Source organism: Rhinoderma darwinii, chromosome 4, assembly GCF_050947455.1.
Source record: "Rhinoderma darwinii isolate aRhiDar2 chromosome 4, aRhiDar2.hap1, whole genome shotgun sequence".
In the NCBI taxonomy this organism is placed as follows: domain Eukaryota; kingdom Metazoa; phylum Chordata; class Amphibia; order Anura; family Rhinodermatidae; genus Rhinoderma; species Rhinoderma darwinii.
The window spans coordinates 29,264,256-29,279,639 of record NC_134690.1 but is presented as its reverse complement, the minus strand read 5'-3'; the positions used below and the strand labels follow the sequence as shown (position 1 = coordinate 29,279,639).

General features: G+C 43.7%; 1 protein-coding gene across 1 annotated transcript in view; it reads left to right on the top strand.

Moving 5' to 3' along the window:
• Positions 1-15,384, top strand: part of ADGRF5 (adhesion G protein-coupled receptor F5) — a 190,257-nt gene that overhangs the window by 152,416 nt on the left and 22,457 nt on the right. Inside the window, exons 13-15 of the mRNA XM_075860964.1 lie at positions 4,891-5,118; positions 6,885-7,037; positions 10,783-10,961. Coding sequence (XP_075717079.1) covers positions 4,891-5,118; positions 6,885-7,037; positions 10,783-10,961 — 560 coding nt within the window. The remainder of the gene's footprint in view (positions 1-4,890; positions 5,119-6,884; positions 7,038-10,782; positions 10,962-15,384) is intronic.

Sequence of the window (15,384 nt, the reverse complement as noted above, 5' to 3'; positions counted from 1 at the left end):
GGTTAATTTTACCAGTGAGAGATAGATTATATTTAAAAAAAAAACAGAAAATCACATAGTCAAAATTATATATATTTATTTGCATTGTGCACAGAGAAATAAGTATTTGATCCCTTTGGCAAACAAGACTTAATACTTGGTGGCAAAACCCTTGTTGGCAAGCACAGCAGTCAGACGCTTTTTGTAGTTGATGATGAGGTTTGCACACATGTTAGATGGAATTTTGGCCCACTCCTCTTTGCAGATCATCTGTAAATCATTAAATCATTGGCAACTCGGATCTTCAGCTCCCTCCATAAGTTTCGATGCCACACGGAGCTGTTATGGACCTTTTGCATGCGCAAAACGCCACGTTTTTTGTGCGCGCAAAAAGCACACGCTCGTGTAAATCCGGCCTTAGGGTAGGGACACACTAGGCATGAACACTGCGGATTTTATGCAACACATTTTATTGTGGAAAATCCGCAGCGTATCACAGTCGCAGCAGAGTGGATGAGATGTGAACAAATCTAATTCACACACTGCAAAAATAATGGACCTGCAGTGTGGCTTTTGGCTTTTTAAGCCGCAGCGTGTCAATGTATTCTGTGGAATCGCTGCTCCTCTGTTGCGGAAATGCTGCGGTTCTGCCGCAAAAATCACAAATGAGAAAAAAAAAAAGGTACTTTTTTAAATTGATAAAAAAGTTTAGACTTGCCCCGGCCGTAGTCCTGGTGACGCGATCCTTTATTCTTAGCGCAGCCCGGCCTCCTGTCATGACGTTTCATCCCATGTGACTGCTGCAGCGGTCACATGGTCTACAGCGTCATCCCAGGAGGCGGGGCTACATTCAGAAGAGAGAGATGCGTCACCTAAACTACGGCCGGGGCAAGTCTAAACTTTTTTTTCCCTGCAGGATTCCCGCAGCGGACACGCCTCACGAAACCTGAGCCACTATTTGGTGCGGTTTTGCTGTCGGAATTCCCTGCGGCTACCGGGGCGGGAGTTTCCTTGTGTGCGTGATCGGTCGCGCGCGCGGGCGGTTTGACGGCCCCCATGACGAGAGGGGGGGCCCGCAGCTCACGATATTCTGTGGTGAAAAAAACGGGCCCCATTGCTGGGGCCCGTTTTTTTCTACAAAGGCAAGTCGCGGCAGTTGCCGGGCCCCCCTTTCAATTAGGTTTGGCCGGGCCCCTCACACCAGTACCCCTAATACCCCCTGATGGCGGCCCTGGGTACTCCGATGGACTTGGAGAAGGTGTTTGCAGAAAACCAGGTGCAATATTTCTGTTGGGCTGGAATCCCACCTTGACCAGTCTGGGTATGTATCCGACCCCAGACTTCACTGGCATACAGGAGGATTGGGGAGATGATGGAGTCAAAGATTATAAGCCAGACCGTCACTGGTGGGTTGAGATGATAGAGTTTTCTTCTGATGGCATAGAAGGTTTTGCACGCCTTGTCTTTCAGCATCTCTATCTTGATTTCTAGGCCCAGGTAAGTGTACCTGTCGGTCGCTGTGAGTGTGGCGTTATTTAGTGTGAAGGTCGGGTGCCTGGGGGATTTTGAGTTTCTCCTCTGGAACACCATCATGTTGGTTTTCTTTGCATTGATGGGTAGTGCCCACGTGGAGCTGAATTTTTCTAGGATTTGCAGGTTGTCTTGGAGACCTTTCTCGGTTGGTGATAGTAACAGAAGGTCATCTGCATACAACAGGAATTTCACCTGGGTGTCATGGAGGGCGAGACCTGGTGCTGAGGAGGATTCCAGAGCTGTGGCCAGTTCATTGATGTAGATGTTGAAGAGCGTTGGACTGAGGCTGCAGCCTTGTCTGACTCCTCGGCTCTGCTGGAAATCAGCCGTTCTTCTCCCGTTCACCTTCACGCTGCATCTGTTCTCTGTGTAGGAGCGTCTGATGACGTCATAGGTTTTACCTCCTATTCCGCTCTCCAGCAGTTTCAGGAATAGGCCCGGGTGCCACACTGAGTCGAAGGCCTTCTTAAAGTCCACAAAACAGGCGTAAATCTTCCCATGCTTTGTATTGTGGATGTGGCTCTTGATGATGCTGCGCAGGGTGTAGATGTGGTCAGTGGTGCGGTGGTTTGGCATTTGGTGGAGGACATTGTGCTGGGTGAGGAAGCTGAGGATTCTCTTATTCAGGATGCTGTTGAACAGTTTCCCCAGGTTGCTGCTGACACATATCCCTCGGTAGTTGGCCGGGTCGTACCTGTCCCCACTCTTGTGGATTGGTGTTATAAGGCCTTGGTTCCAGATTTGCGGGAAGTAGCCGGCACTCAGCACTATATTAAATAGTTTGACTATTGCGGCCTGTATTTCTGGCGGGCTGTGTTTTATCATTTCTGGTGAGATTCTGTCTAGGCCGCTGGATATTTTACACCTTATGTCTGAGGTTCTCTCAGTTACTTCTTGCAGTGTTATTGGTGTATTTGAAAATCTTTCAGTGGGTTTTGAAAATCTTTAAGTGTTTCCTCCATCGCCTTCAATTTTGATATTATTTGTTTTGTTCTTGGCTTTGTTCTTCTTTCGGGGTATCTTTGTAGAGGTCATTGAAATATTGGAGCCAGATGTTGCTGTTTTGGATGTGAAGGTTATTTTTCTTGCAATTTTTGTCCATGTGTTTCCATAATTCCCAGAACGAGTTGTCATGGAGGGCATCTTGGAGTTGGGTAAGTTTGGTGGAGATGTGCCTTTGTTTTTTCTTTCGGAGGATGGTCTTGTATTGCCTCTGTATGTTGCTGTAGGCCTCCTTCAGACCGGTGTTGTTTGGGTCTCGGTGCTTCTTATTTGAGGCAGTTCTTAGGGTCTTCTGTACTTCTTTGCACTCACGGTCAAACCAACCGTTAGGATGTATTTCTTGTGGCCTCTTGTAGTTACATCTTCTCAGGTCAGACCTCTCTGCCATGGTATAAAATATATTATTTAGGTCTTTTACGGCTTTACGGCTGTCTCATACACCTTGTTGTATAAGTTGTAAAGCATCTCCTGGACTTCTGGTCTGTTGATAGTTCCTTTATATTTTATAGTCGACATCTTGGACCATTTAAAAGATGGAGGGAGGTTGAAGAGGCCGGTCTGATGTGGTTTTAGTGCAGATGGTTTGTTTGTAATTTTAATGTATAGAAGCAATTGGTTGTGATCTGACTATTTATCTATCTATCTATCTATCTATCTATCTATCTATCTATCTATCTGTCTGTCTATCTGTCTGTCTGTCTGTCTGTCTGTCTGTCTGTCTGTCTGTCTGTCTGTCTGTCTGTCTGTCTCTCTATCATTCTATCTAGCAGCGCACAAGAGGATGGCGACAGCACACTGCGAACACTAATGCCACCTAAGCCACTAAATATAAATAAATATGCATTACTGCTAAATCTACTTACAATAGGGAGTTTCTTAGCGCACATTTTGATAAAGTTGTGTGAGCCCACCTGCCACGACAAGGCGACCTCTGTAAGGTGGGAACCTACGCTGCACATACACCCAGAACTGGGACTAAGCCTACATATATCTGGGGATGGTAGGAACCAGCATTAAACAAAATAAAATCACCCAGGGCAGAATGGGAGGAGTGCAAGATCAAAAAAATGGAGGCAGTCACTAACCTCACATATATGAATCACATAAACAACACAAAAGGAACAGCACATTCCAACAAAATTAAAGAAATTGTGTATACAGGTGCAAGAACGTCTGTGACTGTAAATTGATACAGTACACAAGAAAATGGCGACCGCACACCACGAACACTAATGTCACCTAAGCCACTTAATATAAATAAATATGCATTACTGCTAAATCTACTTACAATAGGGAGGATCTTAACGCACATTTTGATCAAATTGTGTGAGCCCACCTGCCACGACAAGGCGACCTCTATGAGGTAGGAACCTACGCTGCACATACACCCAGAACTGGGACTAAACCTACGTATTCTTGGGGATGGTAGGAATATGGTAGGATTCTATCTATCTATCTATCTATCTCATATCTATCGATCTATCTATCTATCTCATATCTATCGATCTATCTATCTATCTATCTATCTATCTATCCATCCAATTCATATCTGTCTGTCTGTCAGACTGTCTGTCAAAAAAATGCTATTGAAAGGTGTACATAGCCTTTAAGTGGTCAGTGATAATATTCCTGGGGGTCTAGAGTGACTTAGTGTATAATACTTTGTATCTCTGGTGGTCTGAGGTGATAAAGGGGTTAATAATTATATCCTTTATCCCAGGTGGTCTAGGATAGTTGTGGGTTAATCTCTTATATCCTAGTGGTTTAGTGGTTAATATACTAAATACATTTAACTCAAAGTTTTCTCCTGAGCTCCTCAGGGGAGGAGTCATTTGGCGCAGGAATTGTTCTTGTTGAATGCTGAATTAAAGGGCAACTAAACATTTAAAAAACGTCTGACATGTCATAGTGACGTGTCAGCAGTTTTGATTGGTGGGTGTTCGAGCACTGAGACCCCCACCAATCACTGAAACGAAGCAGCTGAAGCCCTCGTGTGAGCGCTCAGCCGCTCCGTGTGTGTTCGTTTTTTCCCGGAAATCATTGTATCGGAGTACGGGCTCAATAGAAAGTCTATGAGCCCGTACTCCGATACATCGGCTTTCCGGAGAAAGACGAACAGACACGAAGCGGCTGAGCGCTCACACGAGGGCTTCAGCTGCTTCGTTTTAGTGATCAGTGGGAGTCTCAGTGCTCGGACCCCCACCAATCAAAACTGCTGACACGTCACTATGACATGTCACAAGCTTTTTAAACGTTTAGTTACCTTTTAATGGAATTGCTTGGAATTTATCAGATTTAAGAAATACATGAGTATGGCCAATATCCACTGAAACATAATACACAACGGGCTAGTAATACTGGTGTTTTATCTTGCAGGAACTTTCACTTGCTCAGTGGAGACAGTCAGCAATGGTATTCTGTCAGCAATCAAAGAAATCCGCATCGCTAGACTCATCAGAACAAGTCAGATTATTACGAGTCCAGTGGCCCTCAATTTCCAGTGTAATCAAATGATCAATTTTTACTGCTGCATAAGTAGTATGACGGCGTACAGTGGAGCGGTTTTAGAAATCTATACGAAGTTGGGGAAACTTTACACTTCAGGTAATGGCCCGCATTTTTAATCATTGTCATAGCGATTATGTGATTCATAGAGGCAGAAAATCTTATCCAGGCCGCATGATGTCTAAGTTCTGATATTTTGCAGAATTGAATGAAGGCCCAATCATGGAGCAAGCATCCTCCTGGGATGATGTTACATCTCATGTGACTGCTGCAGCCTGTAATTGGCTGCAGCGTTCACATGGGATGAAACATCATCCCAGGAGGCCGGCCAGGACAAAGAAGCATAGAATTCTGCGAAAGTATACGATTTTTTTTCTGAGTTGCGATTTTTGCAGCAGAATCGCACCTTTTCTGGAAAAATCTCAACATCTGCTATTTGTTGCAATGTTTTACCTCCCGATTTAATTCAATGGAGAAAACCCGCAGCAGAAAACCAGCGATTACGCAAATACAATTGACGTGCTGCGGATTAAAAAACGCAACGCAGGTCAATTTCTTAGTGGTTTTTCCACTTATCATTTGTGTAGCGTGCGGATAAGATTTGTTCAAATATATTCCACTCTGCTGCTACTGTATTATGCTGCGGATTTTCTACAACGAAATCTGACCCATATATTGACTGTATAAATCCATATTCAATTAGCTCCCCCCAGTGGTGGCTGCAGTCAGTCGGAATTATATCATTTATTAATTAAGATATGTTATGAAATGAATCAACACACTTAGCGAGCTCTCTATAGTGTGTGAGGCCAATTCTGAGTCACAAAGTGATATCATATGGCACAAAATATTACTCGGTACCACCAAATGGCAATATCACAAAAATCTAACAAAACTGCATTCTGTGCTGGTAAGTGCTATTCTGTTTCACAAAATTACAATAATCTGTGTCACAGGGGGGTCATTTGTGTTGTAAAATGTCGTTAGTGTCATTAAATTGTATTTTGTAAAATAATATTTTGTATCCTAGTTTGGCATTTTTGTGATAAAATCATATTCTATGTCCCAGAGTGGTATTTTGTGCTACAAAAGTGTAGGATCTGTCATAAAATCTCTTCATCTATAAAGGTCCTAGCACCCATAAATGACAATAAGTTATGTTCTGGCATCTTTTGAATTGCAGTCAGTATTTTTTTTCATGTTTCGCACTCCTGGTCACATGCATATGTAATGTTTCTCTTTTTAAAATGAGGTATTTTTTTTATAGATCAGAAAGTATGTATTTTCTTGTATAGAGAAGTGCTTAAAAGATCTCTTCTTCACCTTCTTCATCTTCTTCTACTTCTTCGTCTTCTTTTTCATCTTCTTCATCTTCTACTTCTTCTACTTCTTCTACTTCTTCGTCTTCTTTTTCATCTTCTTCATCTTCTACTTCTTCTACTTCTTCTACTTCTTCGTCTTCTTTTTCACCTTCTTCGTCTTCTACTTCTACTTCTTCGACTTCTGCTTTGTCTTCTACGTCTTCTTCATCTTTTTCTTCTACTTCTTCTTCTACTTCTTTTTCATCTTCTTTGTCTTCTTCTTCTTCTACTTCTTCTTCTACTTCTTCTACTTCTTCGTCTTCTTCGTCTTCTTCGTCTTCTTCTTCTTCTACTTCTTTTTCATCTTCTTTGTCGTCTTCTTCTTCTACTTCTTCTTCTTCTTCTACTTCTTCTAATTCGTCTACTTTTTCTACTTCTACTTCTTCGTCTTCGTCTCCTACTTCTTCGTCTTCTTCTTCTACTTCTTTTTCATCTTCTTCGTCTTCTTCTTCTACTTCTTTTTCATCTTCTTCTACTTCTTCTTCTACTTATTTTTCTTCACAGTTATGGACATTTCAGGCCAGTGCTTTAGGACCAGTAACACCCCTACCCCTGGTAATAATGGTGAATGTTTGGACTTCAAAGCTCGATGCAATATTACTAACACAATCGGTGATACAGTTACAAGTGAATATATGGACCTGACATATGTGAAAGGTAAAACCTTTGAATTAATCGGGGAAGATGCAGAAAGCATATGGCTCCTATGCAAGAACAGTATGTGGGCTCTTGGTTTTCCAACTTCTAATTAGTAAAGAATGGGGGCTGGTTATTGTGCACCTACTTACTACATGGCTCTCTAGAAAGTCATCCTATGCTGGCACATATGGCACATACACCCTTAGTGTATTACAGCCAGACATCCCATGCTGGCACGTACACCCTTACTGTATTACAGCCAGGCATCCTATGCTGGCACATATGGCACGTACACCCTTACTGTATTACAGCAGGCTTCCTATGCTGGCACGTACACCCTTACTGTATTACATCCAGGCTTCCTATGCTGGCACGTACACCCTTACTGTATTACAGCCAGGCATCCTATGCTGGCACATATGGCACGTACACCCTTACTGTATTACAGCCAGGCATCCTATGCTGGCACATATGGCACGTACACCCTTACTGTATTACAGTCAGGCTTCGTATGCTGGCACATATGGCACGTACACCCTTACTGTATTACAGCCAGGCTTCCTATGCTGGCACGTACACCCTTACTGTATTACAGCCAGGCATCCTATGCTGGCACATATGGCACGTACACCCTTACTGTATTACAGTCAGGCTTCCTATGCTGGCACATATGGCACGTACACCCTTACTGTATTACAGCAGGCTTCCTATGCTGGCACGTACACCCTTACTGTATTACAGTCAGGCATCCTATGCTGGCACATATGGCACGTACACCCTTACTGTATTACAGCCAGGCATCCTATGCTGGCACATATGGCACGTACACCCTTACTGTATTACAGCCAGGCATCCTATGCTGGCACATATGGCACGTACACCCTTACTGTATTACAGCAGGCTTCCTATGCTGGCACGTACACCCTTACTGTATTACATCCAGGCTTCCTATGCTGGCACGTACACCCTTACTGTATTACAGCCAGGCATCCTATGCTGGCACATATGGCACGTACACCCTTACTGTATTACAGCCAGGCATCCTATGCTGGCACATATGGCACGTACACCCTTACTGTATTACAGTCAGGCTTCGTATGCTGGCACATATGGCACGTACACCCTTACTGTATTACAGCCAGGCTTCCTATGCTGGCACGTACACCCTTACTGTATTACAGCCAGGCATCCTATGCTGGCACATATGGCACGTACACCCTTACTGTATTACAGTCAGGCTTCCTATGCTGGCACATATGGCACGTACACCCTTACTGTATTACAGCAGGCTTCCTATGCTGGCACGTACACCCTTACTGTATTACAGTCAGGCATCCTATGCTGGCACATATGGCACGTACACCCTTACTGTATTACAGCCAGGCATCCTATGCTGGCACATATGGCACGTACACCCTTACTGTATTACAGCCAGGCATCCTATGCTGGCACATATGGCACGTACACCATTACTGTATTACAGCCAGGCTTCGTATGCTGGCACATATGGCACGTACACCCTTACTGTATTACAGCCAGGCTTCCTATGCTGGCACATATGGCACGTACACCCTTACTGTATTACAGCAGGCTTCCTATGCTGGCACGTACACCCTTACTGTATTACATCCAGGCTTCCTATGCTGGCACGTACACCCTTACTGTATTACAGCCAGGCATCCTATGCTGGCACATATGGCACGTACACCCTTACTGTATTACAGTCAGGCTTCGTATGCTGGCACATATGGCACGTACACCCTTACTGTATTACAGCCAGGCTTCCTATGCTGGCACGTACACCCTTACTGTATTACAGCCAGGCATCCTATGCTGGCACATATGGCACGTACACCCTTACTGTATTACAGTCAGGCTTCCTATGCTGGCACATATGGCACGTACACCCTTACTGTATTACAGCAGGCTTCCTATGCTGGCACGTACACCCTTACTGTATTACAGCCAGGCATCCTATGCTGGCACATATGGCACGTACACCCTTACTGTATTACAGCCAGGCATCCTATGCTGGCACATATGGCACGTACACCCTTACTGTATTACAGCCAGGCTTCGTATGCTGGCACATATGGCACGTACACCCTTACTGTATTACAGCCAGGCTTCCTATGCTGGCACATATGGCACGTACACCCTTACTGTATTACAGCCAGGCTTCCTATGCTGGCACATATGGCACGTACACCCTTACTGTATTACAGCCAGGCATCCTATGCTGGCACATATGGCACGTACACCCTTACTGTATTACAGCCAGGCTTCGTATGCTGGCACATATGGCACGTACACCCTTACTGTATTACAGCCAGGCTTCCTATGCTGGCACATATGGTACGCACGCCCTTTCTGAAATAAAGCCAGGAGTCCTGTGCTGCCCTACCTGAACCCAGCATAGGACAGAGGAGTAGGGTTCGCTGAGCTCAGTAATAAATACTGTAGGTATGCATACTGTGATGGTGATTTTTGGGAAACAATCCCTGTATATGATGGCCAGACTCAAAGGCTCACCCCCCCCCCCCCCAGCCTCCACCAACTTCCCTCATTGATTGACAGCTTTCTTTCATTGAATACAGGCAAAGCTGTCCATCAGTATGTGCTGTAGTGGGGGATACAGAGCTCACCTGACTTCCCACAGATAGGGCGACGTACTGGCGACGCCTGAACATGTGCTTTAAATACTAAGGTCAATGTAACTTCTTGTCATTGTTAAAAATTATTGTCAGCTGATAAAACTGGGTGACAACCATTATGGCCACTATTATAGCGACCTCAGGAGTAGTCACTCAGCATTCGTAACTTTTTGAGTGACACATCTGTGTGGTTATGAGGGGATACAATATAAATCTGATCCTGATTAATGCACAGATAGGCAGATATGTTATTTAAAAGGGAGAATTCTTCTGTATACTGAGTGGTACCAATCCAGTGGAGAGCAGAGATTGTGTGCTGTCACCCACTGTCAAAAGTGCCTGCTGCTAGTACGAACGTACTGCCTATATGCCTTAAAGACGTCATAGAAGAGGGACTCTTGCTTGGGACTCCCTCTATTAGCCAGAGCAGAGAGCCGCAACAACATTTGATAGCTGCTGATCATCAGGGTTAGGCGATCCAAGACCTGATCGCCATGGTGGCTATATTCTTGGATAGATGGGTTGATTAATACTCCAGGACAATACAGATCATCAGTCCCTTTAAAATTAAAGGGGTTGTTTCATCAGAGACAACCCCTTTCACAATGCGGTCCCAGGGCTGGACCCCCGCCAAAGAACTGATTTTGCCGGGGGAAGCTGGAGATAGCCAGACATTTCTCATGCAGCAGCCACTACAGGGGAAATTGAGTATTACATGGCAGCCATTCAGATTGACAGCTGTCCCTTTAATACAAGGACGGCTTGATTTCGCCAGTGTGGCTGTCCATTTTGACTCATAGAGGGGGGTCCCGAGCGGAAGACCCCCTAATAGGGCATATGGACAGGGATTTTTTTCATGAAACAACCCCTTTCCGTGGGGGAACAGCAGTGGTGGAATATAGTAGTGATGTGTGAAATGTAAACATTATCGTCTAGCCCATAACCCACTTATCCACCAGGATACCCAAACACACTCAGCCATAAGTTGTGCCGTGTATAATACATCATATAATTTACAAGATGGCCAGGTATAAATAAAAAGTACACTACAAATAGTTAATATTATATGGGAACGTTACAAAAATGACTGTTTTTAATTTCTTTTATAGCTCCAAAATGCACCAACCCATATATCGGAGACATAAACTCTATAACAACTATTTCTTGTCAAGATAAGGACCAATCATTAACAGGAACCATAAATTACACCTGCACTGGTGGTCAATGGATAGAAACGACTTCAAACTGTGTGTCTGCAGCTCTGAACGACATTAAAAATCAACTGGAAGTAAGTCAACACACGATCTCACTACTTGTAGTTCACCGCTCGTGGAGCCTTCGGGACATGCGTGCCGATGGAGGGCGGTATCATAAGATCATGAATGTCTTGCGTTTGCTTCCACGTTCTCCCTGCGCTTGTGTGGATTTTCTCCAAGCTTTTCTGGTTTTTTACTACATTCCAAAAACATAAACATACTGATAGGTGTATCACATTTATCTCATTCACTGACAGCAAGCGGAAATCTAGAAAATGTTGATGAATTGATACATGGAGTATATTGGAAAGTTGTAGTACCTTTCATGAACATAACTATTAAGGTACGTTCACACGTAAAGATAAAACAGCCTCTGATCTTCAGCCGTTTTTGTAGCCGAAAACGTTTTTTGAGGCGTTTTTGGAGCTGTTTTTCCAATGACACAATGAAAAACAGCTCCAAAAACGGCTCAAGAAGTGACATGCTCCTTCTTTTTACCAGGCATTTTTCTAACCACCGTTTTTAAAAAAAAACACCCCATCTGAACGAAACGCCATTTTTCCCATTAAAGTCAATGGGCAGATGATTGTAGGCGTTTAGCTACGGTTATTCCAGGTGTATTTCAAGGCATTTAGGCCTAAAAATACGCCTGAATACGCAGCGTGTGAACATACACTTAAACTTTATTTGCATAAAACCAGAAAAGCCCTTTAGTGCTGTGCCCCAGATGTCAGGTTTGGGGTTCTCTTTATGATCAGCGCAGGTCAGAATGAAGAAGCTAAACCCAATAAGCACATAGCATTTAGCTTCCTATCGGAGACGGAAGAGGTCACTGAAGCCTGGGATTGGAGTTAATAAAAAAAATACCAGGTATTAGACCCTTCCCTACCCTAGACCACCAGGGACGCAGGCATTACCCCTTCCACTAACAAAACCAATAATGTCTTTAACCAAACTTTATTCCAAAATAATATTTGTAAATAATCTTTATTAGTCCACAATCTAGGACAGAAGCCCCTACAATTATATACAAAAATGTACAAAACAATATAAAAAACATATAATAAAAACAGCCTCAGGTGAAAGAAGCCAAAATGACCCAAATACAGTGGTTTATAAGTCAGTAATATTTGTATATCAATAAATATCCACCAAGGAACAAATACCCAGGTTCAAATCCCAATGGGAAGACCACAGGTACAGTCTAAGAAAAAGTGCAATAGTACAAAAAGCTAATGTAGTTAAATGCCCTTGGTAGATATGATGGCAGATGGACATTGAAGTGCACCGAGGAAACACTTTGACGCACATTTCGCACCCTTCGTCAGGAGTTGCCACTACAATTACCGCTTCTACTATCCTAGACTGCCAAAGAAGCCAGCACTTGCACTACTCTAGACCACCAGGGAAGATAGCATGAATCCATCCATCTCTCAAGACCAACAATGAAGCTCGCAGTTACCCCTTCACTGCTTTAGGCCGCCAGGGATGCTGACATTAACCCCTTTGAAAACTTCGAACACCAGGGAACTTGGTATTTAAGTGTAACTAAACTTTTAAAAAAACTCATAGTGACATGTCAAAAGTTTCAATTGGTGGGGGTCCATGTACTGAGACCCCCACTGATAGCTAAAACGAGGCGGCAGAAACGCTCTGGTGAGAGCCGTGCTATTTAGTTTCTGATCGGATTTCCGCGGAGCGGTGTACGAACTCAGTAGAAAGTCTATGATCCGTACACCGCTCGCTCGGCTTTCAGAGGAAAGCCAATCAGAAACTAAGCGCTTCTGCCACTTCATTTTAGTGAATGGTAGGGGTTCTCCTTGCTCGGACCCCCACCGATCAAAACTTCTGACATGTCACTATGACAGGTCAAAAGTTTTTTAAAAAGTTTAGTTACACTTTAACTCATTAATTAACCTAGAATAGAGTTGACATTGAAACCTTCAATGCCTGAGACCACCGGAGATTAAACCCTTCACTACCCTTCAACTAGGCTTGTTGGTGTTAACCACTTCATTACCCTAGATAACAAGGGATTAACTTCTTCACTATATTAACCCCTTAACTATCCTAGAGCACCACCAGTTGGTATCCTATTACATAGTCAGCCTTATGTCAGATGGTGCCCTGTGGTATTTTCTGTTGGATAACCCACTTCCTATAGCGTACTGCCATACAGTGTACAAAGAATCACACCATACAGTGCCTACGTAAAAGTGCCATAAAGTACCGTATGGTGCCTAAATAACAGTGCTATACAGTGGCCACATAAAAATGTCATACTGTTGGCTAAATAACAATGCTATACAATGCTAAATTGCAAAAATAATGTACTGTACGGTGCTAAAGTTGCACTGCCGCACAATGCCTAGGTAAGAACGATCAACTAGTGCTTAAATTATACCAATATACAGTGACCAAGTAATATCTCCACAAATGTGTATCAGTGTGATTGGTACAACTTTGCAATTACGTTTTATTCAAAATAATTTTTACTTTTTGAGATACATCTGCTTTGTATCCTGTATACAGAGCAGCTGTATCTAGCACTGAGAACTGAAGCCGTCAGGTCAGTGGGACTGACTGGTACAGTGACAGTGGGTTTTGCGGGTCTCTGACACGCGGGTTCCAACTGTAATCTATCACATCTAAGTTATGAACTTAGATGTGATCGATAGCAGCTCGGACCCGCTGTTACTGAACCCGTCAGTGCCGCTGAGCTGATGGCTTCAGGTCTCAGCGCTAGATATAGCTGCTCTGTATACAGGATACAAAGTAGCTGTATCTGAAAAAGTAAAAACAATTATTAATAAAATGTTATTACAAAGTTGTACCACACATTTTTATCTAAAAATAAATAAATAGTTTTTAATGTGTAGCTAAACGTTTGACAAACTTCTGACATGTCATAGTGACATGTCAGAAGTTTGGATTGGTGTGGTCCGAGCACTGAGACCCCCGCCAATCGCTAGAACGAAGCAGCTGAAGCTTCGTGTCTGTTCGGCTTTTTCCGGAAATAAATGTATCGTTGTACGGACTCCGATAGATCGGCTTTCTGGAAAATGGCGAACAGACAGGAAGCGGCTGAGCGCTCACACGAGTTTCGTTCTAGCGATTGGTGGGGTTCTCAGTGCTCGGACCCCCACCAATCCAAACTTCTGACATGTCACTATGACATGTAACAAGTTTGTCAAACGTTTAGCTACACTTTAAATGTGTTCACAGCTTTTTTTTTTTTTTTTTAAATTTGTTTTTATTAATTTTCCATATAAACAACACAATAACAACATAAAGTGATCTCAGGCGACTTAGTGCACTTGAAAAGCATATACTGACTTGCAAGTCAGGCAGATAAGTACATACATTCTCTGTGCCTTTATACAGAACGAGAATTTATACATGTCATTACCACGTCTCCATTGTGCTTATCTCGTCTCAGCGAGGGAACAATCGTGCACTTTAGCCCCCTTCTCGGCCACACAACCGTGGGCCATACTGCTCGGACACATAACCAAACATAAAAACCAACATACTATCAAAAAATAAAACCTTCATTGCCCGCCGCCTCTCCTGTTTACCACGTGTTATCCCCCCCAGTCCTCCTTTTAGAAGTCTGTTGCATCCATTTCCTGTCCCTCGTTGTCTACACTCCCCCCTTCTACACCCTATCTCAGGCATGTATGGAAGTCCTATTGCATAATATCCCCAGCCAGCCTCCTCCTCTGATACCATGTAGTGGGTTGGAAGCAGGTATGTATTTTATCTTTTACTCGTTGGGGTAGTAGAGAAATAAAGCCCTCCCAGATCTGAAAGAAAGTCTTAACCCTTTTTTCCTTCTGGTGTGAAGCCTCCACCCAATCCATCTTCATCATGAAGGATAATTTTTCCAGGAAAACCTGAAGTTGTGGGGCCTGGGTGTGGTTCCACACTTGCAGTATTGCCTTCCTGCCTGCTGCTGCCAATAAATGTAGGATGCGAAGTTCATGTCGGGTATGATCCTGTGTGCCTGTTTCCACATACCCCAGTATTGCCCATTGGGAGGTCAAAGCAAACTGCCCCGTCATGTTGGTCTTTGCAAAGTCTCCAACCCTCTCCCAGAACTCCCGGATACGAGGGCACGCCCATAGGCAGTGGTACAAGTTTGCCTCCGTCTCACCACATTTAAAACAGTCCGAGGTCTCATACAGTCCCATCCTGTGGCCCCTTTGGGGTGTAATATATGCTCGATGGGCCACCTTTAGCCACATTTCCACATATCTTGCTGAGGGCAAGAGTTTGTGCGCAAAGATTGTGGCCTGTAGTATAACTGTGGGGGTTAAAGTCGCATCGTCCGCCTCCCATTTCGCTAGGCCTGAGTTAGGGGTACTATATTCTATGGAGGGATGGAGAAATCTGTACAATCTAGATATTCTCGCCAGATGTGTTCCTGGCTCTAGTATCAGTGATTTAAAAGGG